General features: G+C 36.3%; 1 protein-coding gene across 22 annotated transcripts in view; it reads left to right on the forward strand.

Annotated features, from left to right (window-relative positions):
- nrxn1a (neurexin 1a) overlaps positions 1-27,360 on the forward strand; it is a 1,087,315-nt gene that overhangs the window by 62,397 nt on the left and 997,558 nt on the right. For 14 of the 22 annotated variants that reach the window (XM_051919388.1, XM_051919392.1, XM_051919399.1 and 11 more), the window contains one exon: positions 2,566-2,604. The exons of the other annotated variants lie outside the window; for them this stretch is intronic. In XM_051919388.1, the coding sequence (XP_051775348.1) occupies positions 2,566-2,604 (39 nt within the window). The remainder of the gene's footprint in view (positions 1-2,565; positions 2,605-27,360) is intronic. 22 annotated transcript variants of the gene reach the window in all.

A 27,360-nucleotide genomic window follows, 5' to 3' on the forward strand; every position in this document is an offset into this window, starting at 1 on the left:
AAAAAACTCCAGAAAGCTGGAGAAAAAAATAAAATCTGTAGGGGTTCCAGGCCACGAGACCGCCCAGTCCCCTCTGGGCATTCTACCTAACATAAATGAAATAGTCCTCTTTGTAGTTAGGGTTCTCACGGAGTCACTTGATGCTGATGGTCATACAGACTTCTGGCTTTTAATCCATCCATCATTGTTGGAACATCATGGTGCTTTGAGTAGATGGTGGTGGCGCAAGCCACCACCAAAAGGAAACCGGAAAAGGAAACAGAAGAGAGAGTAGGGGTTAGTACAGATTTTAGAGCCACCATGAATAGTTATTATAATGAATTGGATATACAGAGTATCAGGATTTAAATTACAGTAAAGTTATGAGAAGGCCATGTTAAAGTAATGTGTTTTCAGCAGTTTTTTGAAGTGCTCCACTGTATTAGCCTGGTGAATTCCTACTGGCAGGCTATTCCAGATTTTAGGTGCATAACAGCAGAAGGCCGTCTCACCACTTCTTTTAAGTTTTGCTCTTGGAATTCTAAGGAGACACTCAGTTGAGGATCTGAGGTTATGATTTGGAATATAAGACGTCAGACATTCCAATATATAAGATCGGGTGAGATTATTTAAAGCTTTATAAACCATAAGCAGAATTTTAAAGTCAATCCTGAATGACACAGGTAACCAGTGTAGTGACATCAAAACTGGAGAGATGTGCTTGGATTTTCTTTTCCTGGTTAGGATTCTAGCAGCTGCATTCTGCACTAGTTGCAAACGATTGATGTCTTTTTTGGGTAGTCCCGAGAGGAGTGCGTTACAGTAATCTAGTTGACTGAAAACAAACGTGTGAACTAATTTCTCAGCATCTTTCAATGATATAAGAGGTCTAACTTTTGCTATGTTTCTTAAGTGAAAAAATGCTGTCCTAGTGATCTGATTAATATGCAATTTAAAATTTAGATTACAGTCAACAGTTACCCCTAAGCTTTCTACCTCCGTTTTGACTTTTAATCCTAATGCATCCAGTTTATTTCTAATAGCCTCATTGTATCCATTATTGCCAATCACTAAGACTTCAGTTTTCTCTTTATTTAACTTGAGAAACTTACTATTCATCCATTCTGAGATACAAGTTAGACATTGTGTTAGTGAACCAAGAGAATGGGGGTCATCAGGTGCAATTGATAAATACAGTTGTGTGTCATCAGCACAGCTGTGGTAGCTCACGTTGTGCCCTGAGATAATGGAAGCATGTAGATTGAGAAGAGGAGCGGACCCAGGATAGAGCCTTGTGGAACACCATATAGGATATCATGTGTCTTTGAGTTGTAATTACCACAACTAACCAAGAATTTTCTCCCTGCCAGGTAGGATTCAAACCAATTTAAGACGCTGCCAGAGAGGCCCAAAAGAGTCTTTTGATTAGTGTCAAAAAGCCAAAACAAAATATGATGTGATTCAGTGTTCCATAACAATAAAATGTGCAATTACTTTGTATAGTTACTGCATTTTAGGCTAAATGTGATTCAGTGTTGTACAATAGTAAAGTATGAAAAAATCAAAGGGGGTGAATAATTCTTATATTCACTGTATATCCATCCTTCCGTTTATCCATCCATTTTCTAACCTGCCTACCCAGTTCAGGGCTGTGGGGAGCTGGTGCCTTTCCTGATCAATGCTTTGCTGAGGTGCCTGTCCATTGTAAGGCACATTCACATGCACCTGACCAATACAAAGTTAATAGTTACTCTAACAAGCATGTCTTTGAATGTGAGAGGAAAAACAAAGAAAAAAACACATGCAGACACAACATAAACATGCTGCTTCATACATGCCCCTCTCCTAAATTAAATGTCAATGAATTATAGGTTGAATCAAAAAACAAGTCCTTCCAAACACATGAAAAATGTTTCACAAATACAGTGACTGACCTGAGGTTTGAGCCTAGCTCTCTGGAGATGTAAGACAACACTACTAACCAATGTTTCACTTCCAAGCTATTTGATTTGAAGATAATTAAAAGACAATTCTGTCAACAAAAATTTTAAAAATGTAAAAATGTTTAAGAACAGCAAAGCTTTATGTTTTATAATGTTCAAGCAGACCTACAGAACAAAATAATTACACTGAATAACAGTAATTATTTATTCTTGCTATTTCTATTTATAACGTATGGTTTTAGTGAAGCACACTGCTGATTTTTACTAAAAAGGCAACTATTTATACCATAGTTATGAACTGAGCTGAAGGAATTTGAATATCTTACAAAGGTATAATAGAATAGTCATTTTTGCTCTATTGTTGTTTTCTTTACAGGTGTGGAGCTTTTTCTTCCAATATAGACCATTAAATTGTCTTAATAGAATTGGCTTAAGCATTCTATTGTTCAAGTAGATCTTTTGATTTTGCTTGAGCTTATTATCTCTAATGCCCAAGGACTTGTCAGCTTCTCTAGTTACAAAAGAGCTGACAGTTTTTTTTTTTAATTAAAAAATAGCATTTTTTATAATGATTTACACTTTCTTTTGAGTGAGCTGTGAAACTGTTCGCAGCCTTTTAAACATTCTTCCTTTTATCAAACAGATTTTGGAAGAGTAATCACGACTGCATTACTACCAACAGGTAAAAAATGGTTTCCTCCCTTTGGTCATGCTGATTTTGTTTGACAACTTAAGTCAGTGTCTGTCTGTGATGTACTGGTGTTCAATCCAGGGCTTTTAGGGTAGACTTCAGCTCTCCACATTATGGCCATTAATTGACATCATGTTTATTGTTACTCTTGCCATAAAACCACTTCAATTAAAATGGTGTATATTGTAGTAGTAGTAGTAGTAATAGTAATATTGTCACATGTACAGAGTGCAGTTGAAATTCTTATTTGCATGACTAAAGAACATGTAACATGTTGCCATTCACCACTGCCTTAATAATACAAAACATATATTTTTTAATAGAAAACACACCTGATGTTCTCCCTACATATATTGCCATACAACTTGCTCAGTTATGCTCTCAGTGATCAGAGCATTTTGGAAAACAAACAGGAGAAAAGCTGAAAATATTAAATTAGAGTTGTCAATCAACTAAGCTATGTCTTTTATCCACGACAGGAAGGCAATATAGATAAAATGAAGGTTGTCATATGTAACAATTTATCCCTCGGGCTAAAGTATCTATCTATCTATCTATCTATCTATCTATCTATCTATCTATCTATCTATCTATCTATCTATCTATCTATCTATCTATCTATCTATCTATCTATCTATCTATCTATCTATCTATCTATCTATCTATCTATCTATCTATCTATCTATCTATCTATCTATCTATATCTGTATTATTTGTTATCATGCGTTTGTATCCCTAAATTTCAGATCATCATTTAAACTGTATTAATATATACTAATAGAGACAAAAAAACAATGACTGTCTGTTTTGGAATGTGTAGCTCCAGCTTAAACTTTATAATAAAATACAAAACAATTTAAATTGGCAAAGAATAGAGTGCATATTTGAAGGGAAACAGTAGCATAGAGAGACTAAATTATATTAACAGAGGAGGCACAAAATTCACTTACTCACAAAGGATATTATGTTCCATTCAAAAAAAGGAAGAAATAGTAGCCCTTGACTTTAAAATAAAAGTGTTGATTAGAAATATTCCAAATGTCAATAAATGAACAAAAAATAATCTCTCTGTTATAAAAAAAAATCTTGGAAAGTGACAAGATGTGATTTTCTCAGAGAGACACCTATACGTCACGCGAGAAAGAGATTTAACCACGACTGGGGTCGGAAATAAAGGACAAAGAGTAGACGACAAAGTAGAGCATCATAAAGAATTCAGAAATGTTGGTGCAGTACACATGCAGAGCAGGTTAGAGATAATGGAAGTACGAAAATTTGAAAGTCTCAAAAAAAGGATAGGAAAGATCACATTAGCGCAAACAAACAAAAAATGATTACTTGGTGAAAAAACAGAACAGCGAGAAGAGATCGAATATATTGTTCGGATTTAAACTTTAAGTCAGAGACTTATAGATTGTCTAATTCGTGTTGCCATCAGGGAAAAAAAAGTAATGTTTTTTCCCAATGAAGAGGCATATCCGCAAGAATTAAAAGATTTCAAAAATGTTGGTGCGGTACACATGCAGAGCAGGTTAGAGATAATGGAAGTGCGAAAATTCAAAAGTCTAAAAAAAAGGATAGTAAAGATCACATTAGCACAAACAAACGGAAATAACGTAACAGCGAAAAGAGATTGAATATATTGTTTGGATTTAAACTTTAAGTCGGAGACTTGTAGATTGTCTAATTCATGTTGCCAGCAAGAATTAAAAGATTCCAAAAACATTGCCGTGGTATGAAGTCCCATGAGATGGAGACTATTAACATGAGATTCTTTGAAGTCATGCTCTACTTTCAACTATTTTCAAACAAGATCACGGTCATCTAACCTCAGTTGTGTGAATGTTTTTGTCAGACACAGTTCCTGTGCTGTCAGCTCTTTTAGTTGTGTGAATACTTTTGGCAGACACACTTCCTGCGCTCTCAGCTCTTATAAATTTTATCAGGACAATAATTTTATACGTTCTAGATGACACGTCAACGACAAAGCATAGAAGAAAGAGAATGGACAAACATTTGAAAAAAGTCATTTTATTTATTAGAGAGAAATCAAAGATATTCACTCACAGGCAGTCATATGTTACGTTGTCATGATGTAAGTCCAAACACGGAATCAAAATTCAATGCGATCTTAAAGAAAAGTTAATTCCAAATATTGTTTTTACTAATGTTTTAAAGTAAAAGTGAAAATAATGCATATGTAACAATTCCCATGAAAATAACAACCTTTTTAAATTGTATATCCCGTAAACCAAACCCAGGGGTGGGCGAGTGAAACGAGCAGAGGGTGGAGCCCCCTAGTCTTCATAAATAAAATCATACCCTCTCCGTTTTTTATTTTGTTCAGCTTTTTTTGATATTATTTATCCGTTTTACACACTAAGAACATCGTTTCAACCATCAGATAATATTTTGTCTGCTTGTTCGTTTAACAATTTGGTAAAAATGGCTGAACTGAAGTTCATGAAATTTTATTTGTAATTTGCAATTATTTCCATCTTAAAATACAGGCTATATGACATTTCATAAATTTCACTTGTAGACGGTGGTTTTAATGGAGGACAACCCAAATATTGTGGTTCACTCTAAAACCTTTCCAAACTTCCATCAAGAAACAGGCGTATTAGGTTGGCAGGGGGGAATTGAGAGACGCAAAACCAAAACAGTGTTATTACTGCAAAACAGTTCAACTGATGATAAAATATTTGGAATATTGTTTGAGTTTGGCCTAATTCACAGTGAAGGCTACATTCCAAGGCTGTGAATCAATGGAAATGATGGCAGGATATTGCATGTTGTGGGACCTGCACAAAAATCAGGCACCATCAAAACCATGCATTATTCCAGAAAACTGCTGAGTAGATACTCAGGAAATTTTGCAGGTATATTACACTTAGTGTAACTTGTCCTGCAGTGTTCATGGAGATTGACAGGTTCATCATAAACAAGGGTTTAACAAAGGGAACAATACAAAAAACTAGAAGTTTTGCCAAACTTATATTCCATATCAATGATTTCATTTTTCAACATATTTTTTATTGTGGGATATAAATATCTACTTGTGAAACCACAATAAACCTGACCAGGAAATATAAAGAAATAACATTCATTGTTGCAACCCATCAAGGAGTTTGCACAATTATGGAATCCTATCATACAATAAAAGAACAAATTTTTGACTAAAGAGAGCAGAGACATTGATAGTTATCAGAGAGGTAGTGTAGATGACTGATGGGACACTTGCTTTTCAGCCAGCAATTACAAAAATGTCAACAAACAACACTGTGTACTTTGGCTAGTAATACTTTGTAACAAAAAAATTTCCGTTAAAATATAACATTATGTGACTTTTCAGTGCAAATGGTGGGTTATTCACAGTACGTTTCAATAAATAAATGGTATTTTAGATTTGCAGAAAACAAAGGCCTATTAAAATTATTTTCTCTCATAGATATCTCTTTCAAGTAGAATAGCATTATGTAACAAAAATGACATAGCTATTTGGTTGAAAAAGGCCTGATAATTTCATGGTTATTCCTTCTTTATCAAGCAACCTACTTGCTAAGCTAGCCTGTTTTATTCTGTTTCCATGCATATATTTTTGTCTGTAAATTGATATATAAAAAGAAAATTCGGATTATTCAAATTTAACAGACCTTGCAGATGTATGTAAAATTGTGTCCAGATCTCACATAAGGATCTCTGGCAAAAGCAGGTAGTCAGAAATGTCTGCTTCTTTCATAGGAGAAATAAATTGTACTTTTTAAAATTGCCATGTTGAAAAAAATATCAGCATTGCTTAAAGGAAGATAAGTTTTATTTTGCTGCTTATTTTTGACATAGTAGCAGTAATATGTGAATTTTACATTTGCATTACAGGTGTGAGAAGTGAAGTAGTTAGCACAAACTCATCAGAGCTCCAGAGTTCAATTTGTTGACCGTGTGTGGCATTTACACATTCTTCTCTTGTGATTGTACATTAAAACAGTTTTCTCTTGATAGAGATATGCATATTTGCTTCTTTGGGTAATGTAAATTGACCCATTAAGCGAAGGCACATGTGGGCACTGTGATAGACTGATACAGAATTAGTTCTTGCTTTCTGCTAGATAATTCAACAGGTCTCCAGTCAATGGTTGGTGTAAATGGACCAATTTGGAGAAATTCCCTCATCCCATTTCAGAATTGGAAAAACACTGTTTACCTCCACAATTTGCAGCTCCTGTAAACACTCTTGATTTCAGTACAAAAAATATGGTAATTAAAATTTAAATTCATACTAGTGGTTAAAAGTTGAAGGGTGCAGCTGCACCAAATAGAATGAAAATTGCATTTTGTAAAGGATGTAATGCATTACTTTTGGCTGCAGTCTATCTAATAGTCACTAAATATTTTGCAAGGAGCTGATTTTAAAGTGCTTCACAAAGATGTTTGCAGTATAACAAAGCTTAAAATGCAGCGTGATTAAACTTCTAATATACTGCAAGACTCTTTAAAATGCATGTAACAATCTTATTACTGGACATAATTAAGTGAAACTTTCCCAGGTTGTTCTACACACTTGGGAAATCGTACATAGAAAGTTTACACAGATTCTACACTACTGGAGTATGAGAGGGTTGAAAAGTGATTTGCATTATCAAGTACTGGTATTAATAAAAGGACCAGTGAATGCTGATTTTTTTTGTTCTGTTCCTGGTGGAATATTTCACAGCAGTTAGTGTCACCTAGATACAAGATGCTTTCATTGCTCATACCTCTAATCCTAAGCATTAATTCCTTTATGATAATATTAAGAAGTGGCTTGGTGAGCCCTTCTCAAGGACATATTGTCTTTCCCCTAGCCTTTCCAAACAAGAATCATTCTGACTATGAATGTTTAAGGAATAATAACTAAAAGATCCAGAAACTGTAAACTTCCAAAGAGTTAGGAACAAACATTATTGATTGACTTTTAAGAAATGTATATTTTAAGTGTGTATAGTAGGCTGCTAATGTTTTACACTTTGATATTCACTAATGGTGTAACATACTTTTCAAAGTACAGAAAGTGGACATATTTTAGAATGCATTCTTGTATAACATGGTGATGGACAGTGGAGAAATGTTGTATATTTGCCGTATTTGCAAGTAAGACTTTCACTGTACTCTGTACACTACTACTACTACTATTACATATATTACTAGTACCACTACTACCACTACCACTACTACCACTATGACTATAACTATGACTACAGTACTATACTACTACTACTACTACTACTACTAGAAAAGTACATTAGAAGGCAAAATTTTACTGCAAGTGAACAGTACATAGAAATGAATATGTTTTTGCTCATTTTAGACATTTATATTCATATTCATAAATACATTTTGAATTCTTACATAGTGGAAACCTGCAAAAGGTTAGAGACAGTGGGTGCCAATAAGCTATATCGGCATACAATGAGATTTGCTTATTATAGCATTGAATTGTTAGAGAAGTATGGGAGCAGGTGATCTCTGTAGCAGATGTTGGTGTCTTTAATTGTAAATCACAATCATATTGTTTTTACAGTTATTCAATAATATTGTTGACATATAGCAACATAGATAATGAAATGCTACAGTGCCTAGGCTGGGCTGTGCACCAGTTTGGCCTTGGTCATTAATACTTTGTATTCCTGAGCTACTGAAGACCATAGGCCTCCTGAGATTTTGGCATCCTGTAGTTTGTTTTCCTTCTGTCTTTGTATCTGGCATTATCTAATGTAAACATGATAAACTAATGACTATCACATTATCAGTGGTACAATATTATGTTACTTTGAATAATTTATTTAATTCTATATGTTTTAAAATCTTCTTCTTAATATCATTATCATCTTCTATCATCAACCCTGCTTAATCCAAGGGGAGCTAGAGCATATCAGCAAATGTAAGGCAGGAAACCGCTCTAAACAGGGCATCAGTCCATCACAGGTCCTACTTGTACATACATCCACATTCATACTTGGCCAGTTTGAAATAATCCAAACATGCATGGGTTTGTGGATGTGGGAGGAAAACCAGAAAACGTGAAAGAAAACCCACACTAACATGGGAAAATGCTCACACTCAAAGTGCATACGGACAACATTTGGGCACAGATTTTGAATCCAGGACTCTTGATCTGTGTGGTATATCTACTCTGCCTCCATTATCACTCTAGTTATTATTTTACTAGCATATTTTACCGGTATCTGTATATATCTTTACTGTATGCACTTTGAGGTCATTTGTATTATATATTTTTGTAAAGCACTTTTGAACTGCATTCAATGGATCAAATGTGCGATGTAAGTATATATTATTATTATTATTGCTATAGCAAGGTACTTATCTGCCTACAGACCTAGATCTTACTCTTTTGCTAGTTTTTCAAACTCTGTATTTAAACCTCATATTACTTGCACTATTTTTTTTATCAAGACTGAGTATAAACTACCAGTGAGATAAGCACAAAACCATTGTGGAGAACCTAAGGAGTTACATGTTCAAGGAATTTCATACTGTAGATATGCAATATAATGGGTGAGAGTCTGCTTTTAACCAATATTGATGATAGTGAGGGTAAAATATAGAAAATTATTAATTTAGTTTAGCAAAATAAGCAAGTTTGCCCACCTCAAACCCATAATACTCCTCCATCTCTTGTCTGTCATGTCCCTGACACTCTCCCAATCATGCCAGTTTGGCATCTGTTTCTCCCACCATGACCCCATACTCCAGTTCTTCTTAGATTAATAAGCTCCCTTGGCTGTCTAGGTTGTATGAAGGATCTCTGTTTCATTTTCCAGTCGGGATGCCAGAAATATAATGAGATTTATACAGTAAATTGTCTAAAGTCTACATTAAACACTTTACTTTTCTTACTTTTCTCTGCTGTGTTCCAGACGTGGGAACAGATTTTTTTTTAATGAATAACTAGGGGGCTTTGCCCCTGCTCGCTTCACTTGCCAACCCCCGTGCCTGCGCTACGTACTTGCCTCATTGCGGTTCTGTCACTCACGTATGGGGATGCGGATGTACAATTTAAACATATTTTTATGTTCATGGGAATTGTTACATATGCATAATAGAACTATTTTACATTACAGGGAGTAATTAACCATATTAAAACTTAATAATTTGAAAGTAAATTATGTTTCATGTTGCGTTAGAGTTATTCATTACGTAATACTATTTAGTTCTATTTGGCTTTGAAATTAACACGCAAATACTTTTTAAACTTTCACTTTTACTGTAAAACTTCAGTAAAACAATTATTTTAATTAAATTTTCATCAATATCGCATTGAATTTTGATTCTGTGTTTGGACTTTCATCGTGACAACGCAGCGTATAACTGCCCGTGATTGATTTTCGTTTCTTTCTCTCTATTAAATAAAATGACTTTTTTGAATGTTTGGCTCTGTGATTTGTTAATTGTCTTTGCAAATTCTATTCTAATTGGAAATTGATAACATTTTAATATGAATGGCATATCAAGATATCCTTTGTTGTGTAATGTTATCCACAGAAGATGTACTATATTACCTTTTTTGGATACATCCTTCTTTCTACAGTAATTTGTGCGGTGGAAGACTGGATGGTGTTAATGTTTGTAGATATTCCTCGGGATATTGTAATTTGTTGTTTTCAATCTTCCGCACAATCACCTCCAACTGTTTCATCATAGTCTATTGATACCATAGTCATTTAACTAATTTGCCATGAAACCGATCAACATTTTTGGCGTTAATTTTGTTTGACTTTATCGTTTCTCGATGCTAGGATAGCCCGTGTACTCATTTTTTCTGTTGATAACCCTTCGTGATGAAATTCTTCAATAAGATTTGGACATAATAAGTCTTCTTTAATTGGGAACTTAAAGAGAAGAAAACGTTAAAATTTATAAAAGCTGAGAGAGCAAAAACTGTGTCTGTCAAAAGCATTCACACAAATGAGAGGTGAGATTACCGTGTGCATGGTTGAATATGGTTGAGAGGAAGGTGTGACTTGAAAAAATATCATGGCCAAAGTCTCATCTCGTGGGATTTGAAAAAATCTTCAAAAAAGTCTCGTTGCAGGATTTTTTTTATATAATAGAGATACTAGGGTTGGATATCATTTACATTTCATCAATTCCAAATCTGATTCAAATTCTGCTTATCATTTCCAAATCTTATCAATTCTAATATGGTTACAAAAAATAGTCAAAGTGTTTCAGTGACAAAAAACAGTCTTTATTCTGTTTAAAGAGTTTAACTTAAAGTTTTACAGCATAGGTTTCTTGAAGCAGTAAAACAAAAACAGAGTGTTTCAATATAAAATAAATAATTAACCTTTCTTTAACCTAAATGTCAGAAATACACAAAGTAAAAAGTGTGTGCATATGTGCAACAATAAATTGAACAGTTAAGAAAAATAAGCATATTAGCCTTTTCTGGGCATATTGTGTCTCCAGCAGTGGAGAAAACCCTCTCACTAGGGACACAGTAGGCCTGCACACACAAATATGAAAAGGCCAGCTCTGATAGTAAAGAATATGTAGTTCTTTTGTACATATTGTAGCTGATTTTTCCTTTTGTATGTGTGTCACTGATTTAAATTTTTGGATTCAGGTTTAAAGAAGTCAGGCCAACAGAGACAGAAAGACTAGTGTCTTGAAGTGTGACAATGTAACCACAAATTGGCAACTGCCAGTTGGTCAAATAAAAAGAACTGAAACTATGTACAAATTAACTAAACAAGCCAAGTCAATTTCCAGAATGTTTGTACTGATTTTAGCACAAGAATATACTACAGCCTGTTTTTAGCCTTCACTGTAAGGAAGTTTATTCCACTTCATTGTATAAGTCTATTCCAATGTATTTGTTTTTGTGAATGTTTTAATTGAAGCTTAACTCTTGGTCAGTTCATAAGGCTGGACGTAAACATAGCCTGTTTTAAGGCTTGTACTGCCGAATTGAATGAACAGATTATACTGGATGGATTACCAAATGCAATAAACAGTGCAAACACACGGGCAACATATACATCAGGACAATGCTTATGCAGAAAAGTATCCTTAATTTTTACTGTGATATGAACGTTCAGTGAAAGAGCTCTGAAACAGTGTCACTGCCTTCTGCTACAGTTAAATTAAACTCATGTGTGATTTTACAGGTTTTTGTGAACGTTATAGAAAAACACAATAATCATGATAATCAAAATATGAAGTGGCGTAATAAACGTCAGGAGTATCACTTGGTTTAATTATAAAAACTAGTAACCTTTCCATTCCTACCAGTTACGGTATATACGGTTACTTGAGAGCAATATGCTAGTGCTACCTGAGGCACTTGAGCTGGGGGACTGCAAGACAATGAAGACAGTACATTTTTTTTAAATGAGTGCTGTGCTATAGTAATTGTTTTGACATGTTTTTGTACAGCCTCCTTTACAAGAAATAATCATGCCACAACTGCTGCATTTTGTGTTATCACTATTTTCTCATTCACGATTAATCTTGTTATCTTTTCTTTTATTTCTTTTTTTCCTTATTTTTTTAATACCAAGTACAATCCTGTACTTGTGTTCTGAAATTCACCTGTCTTAAACACAAAAACTTTCCAGACACGTTCTATATTGTTTTTTTTACAACTTATTGATGTGACTTTCACTTGTATTTTTCTACAAGGCTGAAGTTGACTACTTATTCTCCAGCTACTTATTCAGATTTTCTGTGGCACCTTAAATTCTACTGTTGTCATTTTTGTTGTGTATTAATGCGCCTTCCAAAGTCTACTTTCCCAGTACAACAGATACTGTAAAAGAGACAGTACCGTTATGTTTTTGGAATTTTGGTACTAAATCAATATTGAAATATTGGTTTGTGTGACCTCCCTAAGAACAATAACAAACAATAAAATTACAAAAGCTTAGTTGAACGTTTTCTCTCTCATAGAAAAAGGCACATGCAGTAACTGATGAATGTGATCTTTAAATTCATGTCGTCAAGGTAGATAAGTTCATTAGCTGGATATTAATCTTCTTTTGCAGCATGTTGTTATCTTACTTACAGCTAGTCTACACTGGCTTACCCCAACAAGGGTTCCTCTTTATATGTGTGTGTGGGTGTATGTTGGTGTGCAAAATGCTGCTCTGCACTTCTTTTACAGTGTAATGATGAAACTTATAACAGCTGAAACCTATTCTTCGCATGGTTATTACCTTTCAGTTAAAGAGACACCAGTACCATAAATACATTAGCTGGCTTTATCCTAACTACTAAATTATAATTAGTAGTTCTTGGAATCAAAGTAGGTGCACTTATTGTTCCGATGTAACCAATGTTTTGTTACTTTCCTGGTCAACTTTCTTTGTTTTTTGTGGCTCATCTCCCTCTTTACCTTGGTTGCAGCTTTTGGTTTCTTGCGGTACTTCAGTTTTCTCTTCAAGGATTTTTACATACAGTGTCCTCAATTGCTAGCAAAATTACTACTGCTTGTGATCAGTCAGCTCCTGCTGTTAGCAAGGCAAATGTGGCTCTTACTTATACGGTCTCTCTGATTGTGCACTCACTGGTCATCATCAATGTTTGGACTAATGGCATCCTCATCCAACTCCAGTATAGACAAGTCTCACACGTTTCCAGTCTAGAACATTTGTCCTTGGAGTAAAAGGGATTGCTCCAACCTCTGTTATGGCTACACCTTCTAGGCTATGGGGTTCAACTATGGACTGCCAAATTTACAGCCATGTTGAGAGTTGTGATCTTGATGAGAGGGGCCCAGGTCTGGGTTTGGCAAGGGATTTTAAATTAAGGAATAGAGGTCTTACCATTGGTTTCATAGGTGTACATAAGCTCATCCTTTTAGGATGACAATTGGAGCGAAGCTCTGTCCATCAAGATTGACATTCATTTAATTATGGCTCTTTGTTTGAAATTGGGTGTGCCTCGAACAGATCTCTCTGCAGTGTTAACTGGTCTGGAGTCTATCATCTTATCAGCAAACTTTTGAGGCATCTTGTATAAATGTGCTTATGCTCAAAAACAAGTGTAAGCCATTTCTTATAAAAAAGTCAAGATTTATAAATCATGAACTTGACGTGAAAATTGGCTTAATGGTGTAGCAAATTTCGACCATCTGTAAGTCCAATGCAGACTTTTTGGGGTGTTGGCAATTTAGTTACTTTAGACAGAAGGACAATGAAGTGAGCAGGAAATCTTGTTTCATTGCACATTTTAATGATGTCAGTCAAATTCCACTATTCTTGAATTGATTATGTCACAGTTAACTGACATATTCTCTCAAAACAGCTGTCTTAATTATTGGTAATAATGCCGTATTCTTATACCTAATGTGAATCGCCATTGTGTGTAGTTTACCTGGTGCTGTGTGTTGTGTGGCATAATGAGCAAAGTCAGGTTTAATGCTTCTTGGAGGGTATCATCAATGGTAGGCAATGCAGGAAAGGAGTTTTAAGGAATCACAATGATTTTTTGGTTCATGACTAAGGGTGGCTTATAAACCAATTTAGACTTTCTAGAACTAACTTCTTGTCATTGTGTGCTGAACTAGAGCCTAAATTATAGAGCCCAAAAAGTAGAAATCACGTGATCCGTGTTTCATTACAGGTTTTAACAACCTTAGGGTATTTGGAAACAGGCATTTTTCAACATGAACTGGCAGACCAGTAAAAAATCCATGTCATGCCATCTGTATAGGATGGTATAATTAAGATGCTACTTAGAGACATCCAAAATCCTTAGGGTTGGATCGGTCAGTACAATGGTATTAAATGGCAAATTACAGAAATTGCTTATTTTCCTAACGTAATCAGTACAGTTGCCTGAACACATGTTGAGATAAACGCACCATCACCAAATTAGTTTGCTTTTGTAAACAGAAATAACATTCATTCAGTTAATATACAAATAATATGCAATGCTCGTATATGTCTGAGTAACATTGTAAGATGGTCCAGTTGACCCCACAATTTCTTTATTTTATCAGATTGTAGTGTGGGATGTAAACTTCAGGGTCATGCTGTTTGTGATTGTTTGCTTCTTCATAGGTAAGTCTAAATTATAGGATTGCGATTAAGTTTAGTACAGTACAGACAGCTTGTAAAATCTTTCTTTCAGGTTATATAATGAAAGGCTCTCCCACACATGGTCTGCGATAGCACAAACCTTTGTTTTTTTTAAAAGGTAGATGGTGGTGTGTTAAACTTGTCATGAAGCAAACTGCTGGACAGCCTCGCATAAGTTTGCCACATTGTGATTTGACATTGACATATCACATTAATGTGGACTGCCTCTGCCACCTGAGGCAGGCCAAGATGAGTGCATGGATGACCCAGACCCTGTCCCTCTGGACATCACCATAATGGAAGTTCAAAGATGTTTGGATGTTGTATGTCGAATGTAAAGAGACTAGTATGTATGGCTACACTGACATTTACTTGGCAAAACGATATGATTTTTTTACAAGTTCAATAGGAATGTTTTCAATATTTTGCAGTTCTGTGGATGGAGACTGCATCATTTCATGCTGTGTACTGGCAGTAGTGTAGGCATTGCATAATGGCACATTGCTATTGCTCTCTTCATTCAGCTGCTGTCACCTGCTCCTACTCTTGTTTTCTTTCTTTTATTTGTGACTGACACAGTGAGACCACCAAAAAGAATATTTTTGAGGTTCTTCACTTTTGTCAGTAATGCTTTAAGTTCACATTCACTGAAGTTTCATTTTTTGTGTCCTCCCATGGTTTGAAGTAAAGACATCACTAAGGAACATGGCCAGATTTATGTGGTGATTAGATCATAAATAATTAGAAAGATGTTTTAAGATATGGATGGTTGCCGGTGAGAGTGGCTAATAGGTCATGTACGAGCACATAGTTTTAAATGGATTTGAGATTAATAAAACAGCTTGGTGTAGCACATGGATTACATATGGTTGTGACAGGTCATGTTCTAAGAATAAGATGAAAATCACAGATAGCTATTTATTCCCAACTTTTCTGTTTATGTAATTATAAAGAGCCAGCACTTGCCTTGCAGGCAGAAAAGGGGTTCATGCAGCGACACTCTGGTGAGACAGCAACTTTGTAGCCACAAAGGAGTGTGCCTTGGGTTAGATGAGGGCAGGAGCCCTTGTAAGGTGAACACAGAGAGAGAATGAGGGAAACAGATTAGAAAGCCATAAAAAGAATTGAAGTCCTGAATAACATTACGAAGAGGAGTGAATGAGAGTCATGTTAGTGCAGGTAGAAGACCGTGCACACATGCAAGTGAAATAACTCGGTTTGAGGAGAGTCCTTGGAAATGGAGCATGTTGCATGGCTGCCGTAACGTTAGTGCACCCAAATTGGATGGGTTTCTTAGTGGCAACGAGAGGGATTCGCTTTGGCAATCTGCCGGCCATTTAAGTTTAAGGAGTTTGTAGATGGAAGGGGTCTTGCTGCTGTGGATGACCGGACACTGACCTCCTGGGGGAGCAGTACTGTGGGCACAGCCGTAGAGGACTGAGAATTCAGGCTTATCTGGTGAGCTGAAGGTTCCTTTCCCAATGTATATAGTTTTTGAATTTTCCTTTCCTTTTTGTTGATTTTCTGGAACAAGAAAGGATTTGTTTTTGTAAATATTTGTTGTTTTGGTTTGTTTTGTTATTTGTTGGAAGTTATCATCGGAACTAAGCATATTTATAGATGACACTTCTCTGGCCTTGTTTTGAATATTTTTTTTTTGGTTATTTAACTTTTGTAGAAAACAAGCACACCCATGTCTTGGATTCTTTCACCACTGATCCTTTCCAGTATGGCTCCAGATGCCTGGAGTCCGAGTTGTGCCAAGGTCCCAAGGCATGGGACATTACAATGGTTTTCAATGTCTGACCTTTTTTTTTTTTTGTGCTTACATCGATTTAGACTTTTGAGGAAAATTTTACTATGGAATCTATGCAAAATTTTTCCAACTAATCCAGAGTGCACAGCATACCTGAGCCTTCTATACCACTTAAAGACCTGGGACTCCAAGGCAGCTTTACCTTCATTCCAGGCCTATGTTCTGCCACCTAATAGGATGAAATGAAACAGATTTTTTTGTAAGAGCTATGTTTTTAAAATGTCATATGGTACCACTTCTCTCAGCCTGGAACCCTTTATCAGTTAACTCCTGTTTTTCCTCAACCACAGCTGATAGTCAGTCATTACTGGTATCTGTCTGGTTGCTGTCCCCATCTTCCAAGATTCACTTGACTTACTTTTAGGGCCATATGGTCCTTGCTTTTGTCATGTGCCAGATTTTTTGACTAGTAGAAAATTGTTCATTATTTTGTAACATGTTAATAATTCTTTTGGCTTAATTCTTTCAGCATCACCATTATGAAAGTACTATTGGAAATCCAGTTGTCAGAGATGAAGTGATAATATTTTATACTATAAAAAATTACACACTCTATAGCCTGTATGTAAAGTCCAAATATTCTTAGAACCTTTATTTAAAAATGTTAAATATTATACATACTACCGATTTATATTGAATACATAATGAGTTAATATCCGTCATTTGAGTGTTCTCTGTATGAAGTTGTACAAAGAACTCTAAACTCAGTATTCTTCAGCCATACGACATGCACTTCAAAACAGGTCATGTACCTGAAACTAAGCACGTTTGGGCCCACCCAGTACTTGGATGGGAGACTATCTATGAAAACTGTGGGTTGCTGCTTAAAGAGGTGTTGGTCAGGCCAGCAGGGGGTGTTTACCCTATGGTCTATATTTGGATCTCAAAGGCCCACAGTGATGGGAACACTGTGCTGTAAAAATGGTGATGTCCTTCGGATTAGATATAAAACCGAGGTACTGACTCTATAGTCACAAAAGATCCCTTGGAATCTTTTGTAAAGAGTAGGGTGTATCTCGATGTCCAGGCTAAATTGCCCACCATGGCCTAGTCATCCTAGCTCCCTAATCTCTCTCACCACTTCACCTAACACCTAATGTGTGGTGAGCGTACTGATGCAAAATGGCTGCCACAGCAGGTGGATGCTACACATTAGTGGTGGTTAAAGTTGTTCCATACTCACTGAAGAGCTTTGAGTAGTGAGAAAAGTGGTATTTAAATATAAAGAATTATATTGTTGTTATTAAATTCTTTAGCCAGTTCATAGAATCTAAAAGTTCTTAGACATATTTTAAATTTATAAATACTGTACACATACTTGTTCTTTATATTGAATACATAATGAATCTACAATCAATATCTGTAGTTTGAATTTTGTCCACATCAAAGAGAGTTTTGCTTTGAAATTCTTCAATTACAAACAAAAAATTGTGTATTTTTATAACTATCTTGCCTCTAATTTTAAATTATTATTTAAACTCCTAGCTATAATCATACTTTCAGTCTAATATTAGCAGTTTAGAATAGTACTGCTGTTATACTTAAAATGTTTTGCTTCATGTATTTATATAATATTTCAAGGAACAAACTGGGTTATTATCTCTTGATTTGAATAATGCAAATTCTTGCGACTAATGGATAGCTATGATTCCCCATCTCCACAGGAAAACTGAATGCAGTTTTCATTATTCTGGGTAAAATTTGGAATATGTAAGGCTTTTTTAACATACGATATGAGTGTACTGCACTTTTAAAAAAACAATGTTTTACTTATTAAATTATTTATCAATTTGTTAATTTATTTATTTCTTCTATTATGTTAAATGCATCACTTTTGTATATCCGATTTGCTATCAGTAATCTGTAATCGTGCTCAGGTATATACGCAGAGCTGTACGTTTAGAACGTACTGAAAGTGAAGTAAAGCATGATGAAACAATTCATCCTTAAGTATAGAAACAATTGAAGTTTAACACAAAGAAAGATTTTTTCCTTTTTTTTTGCTTTTTATTCTATGTGTGTAACAACAGAAATTTGTAAGTTCACATAATTTCATATGGTTTGGAGCACTTTTTTAAACCAGCGTCAGATACATGTCAAGTGCACAGTGATGTGTCTTTTGCAGTTTTCGATCGGCTGAAACTGTCCTTCAAGTCAATCCATGTGGTTTCTAGTATAAAACGTCCACTGGATGCTTATCAGTGTTTGTGCTTCTGAGCCTTTGGCATTTAAAGTTATTTTAATCGTATGCAAGCATTCAGGCAGGTAATCTCCCTGCAGTCTGTCAGTGCATATGCTAACATTTCATATGACTCAGTTAGTTCTAATAACAATGGATGCCATCAGAATAGGACCACTAACTTCATTTAAATGGCTGTTTAATGAAATTATTATGCATACTGGCATTTGCATGAAGCCAATATATATAATTACATTAAACATCACAGTTGGTAAAGTTCTATCCAAAGCCAGCCTTGTTCTAATGCAGGAATGGATTGGAATTGCAGACTGAGGACAGAAATCTTTCTAGTCAATCTAGCTTGTTTTCAGCAGTATTTTAAAAATGGAAGCAGGGCAGGTGCTTGTGTACATTAATGCTTAGATGTTTGTGTGAAATGCCCCATTCCCAGGGTACTTAAAAATGGGCTGTTTCACAGTGACCTAATGTAAAGTGTTACAAATATACACATGGGATCTTCTCTCATTGCGTATCTAGATATATTCTGATGAAATGAGAACTTCTGCATGCTTGTGTCATTGCCTTTCAAAACGAAGCATTTTTTTCATCCATTTATTTAGTAAATTGTACTATATAAAACAGATGTGCAGTGTGGTGATTTGAATGCTCAGTTATGTCTGTGAGAACATTTTGCCATTATTTCGTCTTAGGAAGTATGCCAAGAGCAAACAGCCCTAAGATTTTTAAGTGTAAAATTTTTGAATTGAGACCTCAGTTAGTAAAGCAATATGGAATGAAAATCACATTACAGCTGGTTGAAGTTGAATTTTCAGAATTAATAGCTTTTCATTTTTCTTTTCCAAAGGATTTAAGTTATTTGTAGTTACTAAATTGTTTAAAATAAAAGTAGGTTGTAAATAATCTTGTGAAAGAAACAAATACTTTATATATGTTGAAAATTGAAAAAGAAATTTTGTTTTGAGTATGAACCAGACCATATAGGTTGAATGCTGTGGTTTGAGCTGAAGTGAGAAAGATGTCGTGGCCAGAGCAGACACAGTAGTGCTTACAATATTAAAGGAGCAGTTTACTCCAGTATTGGAGTGATACATGGCTGATGAAGGCAGAACTTGAAGCAAAGCTAGAAGAACAAAGGTGATAATGATCAGACGAATGTGTGGAGTGCCACAGAGTGAGAGGAAGATGAAAACAGATTTAAGAGAACACTTTGGTGTGTTGTACTGAGGAGAAACAGGCTAAGGTGGTTTGGACAGGTGTCATAAAAACCAGAGAATAATTGATTGTAGAGGTGCACCATGATGGAGATGCAGGGATGGAGCCTTGAAAAAGGCTGAAAAAGATGGAGTGGATATCTGATGATAAGAGAAGACTTGGGCTCACCCAAAAGGATGCCAAGGAACATGGATAGTGGAGGTCAAAGATTTGGGAGTAACCATCTATCCTAAGTAAACCTGGAAAATGACCATTAAACTAGTGATGACGAGGCAACCTCAATTAAATATAACATCCATTTTCTAACCTAGAAAAATGGCTCCTGGAAAGAGCAAACTATTTTCCAATATTTTTGTAGTGCTATGTTGTTATTTTGTATACCTGCCATCACAGTCTTTATTGTTTAAGAAAATACATTATTGTAAAATAGTGAATAAATAATAAAAAAATATTTTTCAGATTAAAATAAAGAATTTGAAGTATGATTGACATTCCTCTTTATACAATAGGAAGTAGTTTTTTGGATGAGAAGAAAGGTTTAGTTTCTGTGGGCATACGGTAGGTTCAAATAGCAAAATTTGCATTTGTTATATGGAAATGCTTTCATTAGAGATGTTAGTAAATTGCAGTTCAGGAATGATTAATGTGTTTTTAAATTATGTGGCAGCCTCCACATTTATTATGCATTCTTTTCCATAAGCAATTTTGGCATTCACTAGTAGCAATGTGATTATATAATATCACAAAACCTCATCGTAACAACAAAATTGGTATCTCTAGCCATTAATGTTTTTATATCTCATTCCCGGGTCCTAATTCAATTCATGAGGATATGGCAGGAGCTGGCTTCTTACAAAAACCAAATATACAGTAATCTTTGGTTCACTACACCCAAAATGTTAACTGTGGAGAGCTTAAGAAAGGAAAGAAGGAAGTAATTACCATATATTTTTCTTAAACTTACAGCAGAGTATGTGCACCAGCACTAAAGCAATCACAGTTATTTTGTGTGTGATGTTTAGATGTGCACTGCTCTGCATGGCTCCAGCCAAACTCTGAATTTATGATCTACCACTTAATTATCTTTTAGGAAAGGCAGAAATAATGAGTGATGCCAAAAAGAGTATTTATTCATTTTTTATGTGTTGTTTTGCATTTATCTCAAAATATGAAAGGTTGTTTAAGTTTTACTGATGCCTTAAAATTTGTCAAACTGAAAAAATATCTGTATAATTAAATACACTATTTTGTATTCCAAGTATGCATGCAGTTAAATGAACATTGGCACAAAACAATTTGTTAGTGACATGTAATTCACTCATTCTTTCACTTTTCCAGACCTAGTAAATGCATTACAGAATCAAGGAAAGCCAGACTGTATTGTGACAGCTTTGAGTGAAAGGTGGGGACACCAGTGCACCAAAAGACATTACTCCGCACAGGGTCAATTTGGGGTCTTTATTCAGTTTAGCCTACATGGCTTTGGAATGTGGAAAGCAGCTTGTGTGCCTGGGGTTAACCAGTGTGGACAAAGTGAAAATGTGGGAGCTCCTTACAGGCAATGTCCGGACTAAGAGCTGAACCCATGACTCTGTAGTTGTGAGGCAGCAGAACTAAACATACCAATGTGATATCATCTTACATCACAGTACAAAAATGAATGTACAGTGCATCCGGAAAGTATTCCCAGCGCATCACTTTTTCCACATTTTGTTATGTTACAGCCTTATTCCAAAATGGATTAAATTCATTTTTGTCCTCAGAATTCTACACACAACACTCCATAATGACAACATGAAAAAAGTTTACTTGAGGTTTTTGCAAATTTATTAAAAATAAAAAAAACTGAGAAATCACATGTACATAAGTACTCACAGCCTTTGCTCAATACTTTGTCGATGCACCTTTGGCAGCAATTACAGCCCCAAGTCTTGTTGAATATGATGGCACAAGCTTGGCACACCTATCCTTGGCCAGTTTCGCCCATTACTCTTTGCAGCACCTCTCAAGCTCCATCAGGTTGGATGGGAAGCGTCGGTGCACAGACATTTTAAGATCTCTCCAGAGATGTTCAATCGGATTCAAGTCTGGGCTCTGGCTCGGCCACTCAAGGACATTCACAGAGTTATCCTGAAGCCACTCCTTTGATATCTTGGCTGTGTGCTTAGGGTCGTTGTCCTGCTGAAAGATGAACCGTCGCCCCAGTCTGAGGTCAAGAGCGCTCTGGAGCAGGTTTTCATCCAGGATGTCTCTGTACATTGCTGCAGTCATCTTTCCCTTTATCCTGACTAGTCTCCCAGTCCCTGCCATTGACTAAGGCCCTTCTCCCCCGATCTCTCAATTTAGATGGCCAGCCAGCTCTAGGAAGAGTCCTGGTGGTTTCGAACTTCTTCCACTTACGGATGATGGAGGCCACTGTGCTCATTGGGACCTTCAAAGCAGCAGAAGTTTTTCTGTAACCTTCCCCAGATTTGTGCCTCGAGACAATCCTGTCTCGGAGGTCTACAGACAATTCCTTTGACTTCATGCTTGGTTAGTGCTCTGACATGAACTGTCAACTGTGGGACCTTATATAGACAGGTGTGTGCCTTTCCAAATCATATCCAATCAACTGAATTTACCACAGGTGGACTCCAATTAAGCTGCAGAAACATCTCAAGGATGATCAGGGGAAACAGGATGCACCTGAGCTCAATTTTGAGCTTCATGGCAAAGGCTGTGAATACTTATGTACATGTGCTTTCTCAATTTTTTTATTTTTAATAAATTTGCAAAAACCTCAAGTAAACTTTTTTCATGTTGTCATTATGGGGTGTTGTGTGTAGAATTCTGAGGAAAAAAATTAATTTAATCCATTTTGGAATAAGGCTGTAACATAACAAAATGTGGAAAAAATGATGCGCTGTGAATACTTTCCGGATGCACTGTATGTTAATTGTAGTGAAGTTTTCTATATGTGCTTATACAATAGATTTACTGTTACATATTTTGGTTGAGGAACCAATTACATTTGCAATCTTGTGCAGTTGTTAGTCAGTTTATTTGATCTTTCATGAGAAACCAGAAAAATATTAAGTAAATATTACTCTTATGCATGCATGCATCATTTAAATGGCTGGTGCATGACATTGTTTTCTGGGGTTTGAATCTATAACCTTGGACTTTCTATTCCTGGCATGACACATCAAAACTAGTCACTGAATTTCCTGAGAAACAATTTTGTAGCCTGTTTTTTTTTTTATTGGCAAATAAATTGTTTTTTTTAAACTGTGGTTCAATGATGAATGGTGATATTAGTGCCCTGAACCAATTCATAATTGCTGTGAATTAGTGCCTTTCCGAGAACTCATATTCTGGTCTTCCACTGTCAGCATTGAGTTTACATGTTTCATCTCCATCTGCATGACTTTTTATCCAAGGTCTCTGTTTCTTCCTACTGCATCCAAAAGACTAGTTTAATAGAAGCTATAAACTTGTCCAGCCCAGTCCAGTTGTTAATTTTATTAAACACTCTTCAATATGAAGTTACAGAGGTTTCCTTACGCAATTCACAGTTGTACAGTTAAGGTGATGGGCAAGTCTAAATCAGCCAGGTTGAAGGTGTGTGTATTTATTTGCCCAGTGATGAACTGACATCCCAGTCCTGTTTGACTTTGACCCAGGGTCTAATTCTTTCTGTTCCAAGAAATTACTTTCAGAAAGGGGATCTATGAACTGATGGATGTAAATCAAGATTGAAGATATAAATACAATGAAAAGACCCATGTAACATAAGGACTGATTGAAAAATGTCTGCATTGTTTCATATTCTGCTGCAAGAATGAAGTTTCTAAGCTTTACATTTACTTGCAAAACAAGTAATATCTTACTTTAATATCTTTATATTAACAGTTAATTAAAAACATTTTGCCATGCTTATAGAAACAGCAGGACTACATTTTTGCCAAATTGTTTAATCAATTCTATTTGGCACAAAATTGCCAGTTCTGCCACATAAAGCTTAGTTCCTATAATCATCACCTCTTTAATCATCATTTCATTTGGGTGTTATTTTTCCTTTGCCTTCTGGTGCATTTTGGAAGCATGTTGTGCCTTTGGGCAAGTAATTTTTTTAATGGATACCAATGTTATGGTTAAAAATCAGTCTGTGTTCAGCTCAGTTTCACATCTGTAAATGTTCCACATCTGTAAATATGTATACAGATCTGTGCTGAAAAATCATCTTCCTCCTATAAGATCCTATATTGTTAACGTTGCCTTACTGACACTTAATAGTCATCGTTAAACAATGCCTCCAATTATTTGGTGAATGATTCATGAAGGGTGATGCTGCTCATGGAGAAAAGCTGGTAAAAACTCAAATATTCCTGCTTTTATAATGGTTTTAAGTAAATGCCCTTTTAATGTAATAAAAATATACAGTAATCATAACATCACCTGAATTGTCAGTTTTTTCATGCGCTTATATATAATTGCCTGAATTGCTTCAAGACCTAGATTTTTATTTTGCTGATTTGAATATTTTCCCCTTCTATTACCATTCTAATTGGGACCATCAACCCTTATTCTTTACCTGCCTCTGACAGTCAATAAAATTTTGTAAAAAAAGTTAAACCAAAGTACTGTATATTTATCTCTCGCCAACAGACATTTCTTAAAGAATTGTGAAATTCAAATTTTGAGTGAGTTGCTAATTTAACAGAAGTTCTCAAAATATTCTTCTTGCTAGATCTGCTGTTACCATCACCCTGTCCCATGCTGAAGGTATCACAGCCCTTTTGAATCCTCATATTGTTTGCCAGAACATCTTCAAAAGTAACCCACAATTATTTCTCATTCATACATTAATGTCCTGCAGTAGGAAAAATGGTACCCCGCTGTGTTTCATAGTTTCCTGGAACCACTTAGCAGGTGACATATTAGTGAGAAATACTTGAAGACCTCCTTCTTTGTGGTAAAGAATCTTTCAGTTTCTCATGACAGTTATCTGTTTGACAGATAAGAGAGATAGAGAGTCGCAGTCAGGGCTGCTGATGGAACAGTCCTTATGGATGATACTGCAGTTGTGACGTGCTGGGCTGGCTACTTTGAGCAGCTGTTTAAAGCTGATCCTCCATCTAGGACATTGGATATCTCTGGGTCCATGGCTCTTGAGGCTGATCCTCCAATTAGCTGTGAACCATCCAGTCTCACTGAGATTGCACTGGTGGTGAACCAGTTGAAGGTAGGGAGGGCTGCAGGGATCTGTGGTATCTGAGGTGAACTTCTCCAGGTTGATGGTAAGCCTGTCCTCCTGACATTGCAACCAATCTTTGCTTCATTTCCAAGGGGATAACACTGCTCTCAGTGCTGGGTAAGGTCCTTGCTAGGGTTATCCTCAATAGGATCTGTAATCACTTGATCACCTACCAGCAACCGGAGCAGTCTGTTTTTTTACCTCTAAGAAGGTTACCATCGACCGTATCCTGGTACCGAAGGTTCTCATGGAGCACAAATGTAAATATTCTTTGCAGCCTTTGTCGATTTTCGTAAAGCGTTCAACTAAGTTGATCGAGATGCTCTGTGGGAGATCCTGAGACTTTGCGGGGTCCCCTCAAGGTTGCTGGATATCATGGCCAACGCTGTACACTGGTACTGCAAGTGCTATGTAGAGTGGAGGCAGAACCTCTGCATTTTTCCCAGTTGATTCTCGGGTTTGTCAGGGGTGTGTTCTTGCTCCTACTCTGTTCAATTCTTGCATGGATGGGTGTTGGGCAAGGTTGTGGTTTCCAGCAGCTGTGGGGCATTTGTTGCCGAAGAAAGATTCACTGATCTTGACTTTACTGATGATGCTGTAATCTTCACAGAGTTAATGGAGGCTGTTATCATCTTTCGAGAGACTGAGGGAGGAGTCTGAGTGTCTGGGCTTGTGAGTGTCCTGGATAAAACCAAGATCCAGGCCCTTAATGATTTCTTAGGCACAGCCATCAGCAGTGTGTCTGTCTGTGGAGAGACTGTCAACCTGGTCAAGAGGTTTACTTACCTCGGCAGTGACATTTATGTCTTTGGTGACTCTTCCTACGAAGACAGTAGATGGATTGGGAGAGCATGGGGGTAATGTGGTTGCTGGTAAGGGGTATGTGGCGCTCCTGATATCTGTGCAAAAGGACGAAGGTTCAAGGCTTTAGATTCCTGATGCTTCCTGTCTTGCTATATGGTTGCAAGACATGGGCGCTGTCTAATGACCTGAGACGAAGACTGGACTCCTTTGGTACTGTGTCTCTTCTTGAGAATCCTTGGGTACCGCTGATTTGACTTTGTGTCGAATGAGTGGTTGCTCATTAAGTCCAGAATGAAGCACATTAATTGCTTTGTGAAGGGGTATCAGTTACGGCAGTAAGGCCATGTGACAGGATTCCCTGAGGGTGATCTGGGTCGCAGGATCCTCATTGTTGAGGACTTGAGTGGCTGGACCAGGCCAAGGGGACACCCATGTAACACTTGGCTGAGGCAGATAGAGGGTCATTTCCGGAGGGTGGGACTGGACCACGTGTCTGCCTGGGGGATTGCCAACCAGGATCCCGAGCTGTTTCATTGTGTGGTGGGTGTGGCAACTTGCTGTACCAGTGCATGCTCCCCAACCTGACCTGACCTGACCTGATAAACAGGGTTAATACAAAGACAGATGTGTGTCCACAGATTGTTTCAGGATCTGTCAGGCATGAGAATGAAATTCCTCCAATATGGAGGATTTCACCTGGCATTTCCAGTACAACATCACTGCACACTTGGGCTGATAAGTCTCCTGTTATCACTAGTGAGTGGTGGTTGGTAGATAACTTGTTTACTCCTTTCTCCAGAGCATTCAGAACATACAGTACAATTCTGTGCCTGGTGCTTTGCCCATAAAGTTAAATATGCTTTTTAAATACAAAACACTCTGGCATCAGATGTGTTTTAAAATTTTCACTATTGTACATGATTCATTGTATCACAAAAGTCTGATACTATAGGGTTGACATGATGGAGACCATTCCTATAAATTACACCATTGCAACAATCACATCTTTCTCCAGTTCAGCTTTGAAATTACACAGTAAGAATAATAGTCAGCTCTGCATACCGTGTTCAGTGTAACATCCAGAGTGTAATATCTGGCCAGAGGTACTTGAGTTGCCTGCAGTCACCCATACTGTATTCTTGCTGAATAAAAGATGTGCAGAACGATGAAGAATAAGTAAACAAGAGTGAACTGAGCTATTGTCAGGGACAGACTAGAAGTCCAGATAAAGAGAAATAAACAAACCAACAGCTGAATGGCAGAGTCCAGATACTGTATGCAAAACCAAACATTGTGGTCAAAAAGCAACAAGCAAATTTCCTAACACTACCTTAATTTTCTTATCCATGGTATGCTCACCAAACAATTGTTGTTTGTTGGTTATTATTTAGTCAGA

This window comes from Erpetoichthys calabaricus, chromosome 15 (assembly GCF_900747795.2).
Source record: "Erpetoichthys calabaricus chromosome 15, fErpCal1.3, whole genome shotgun sequence".
NCBI lineage: Eukaryota > Metazoa > Chordata > Cladistia > Polypteriformes > Polypteridae > Erpetoichthys > Erpetoichthys calabaricus.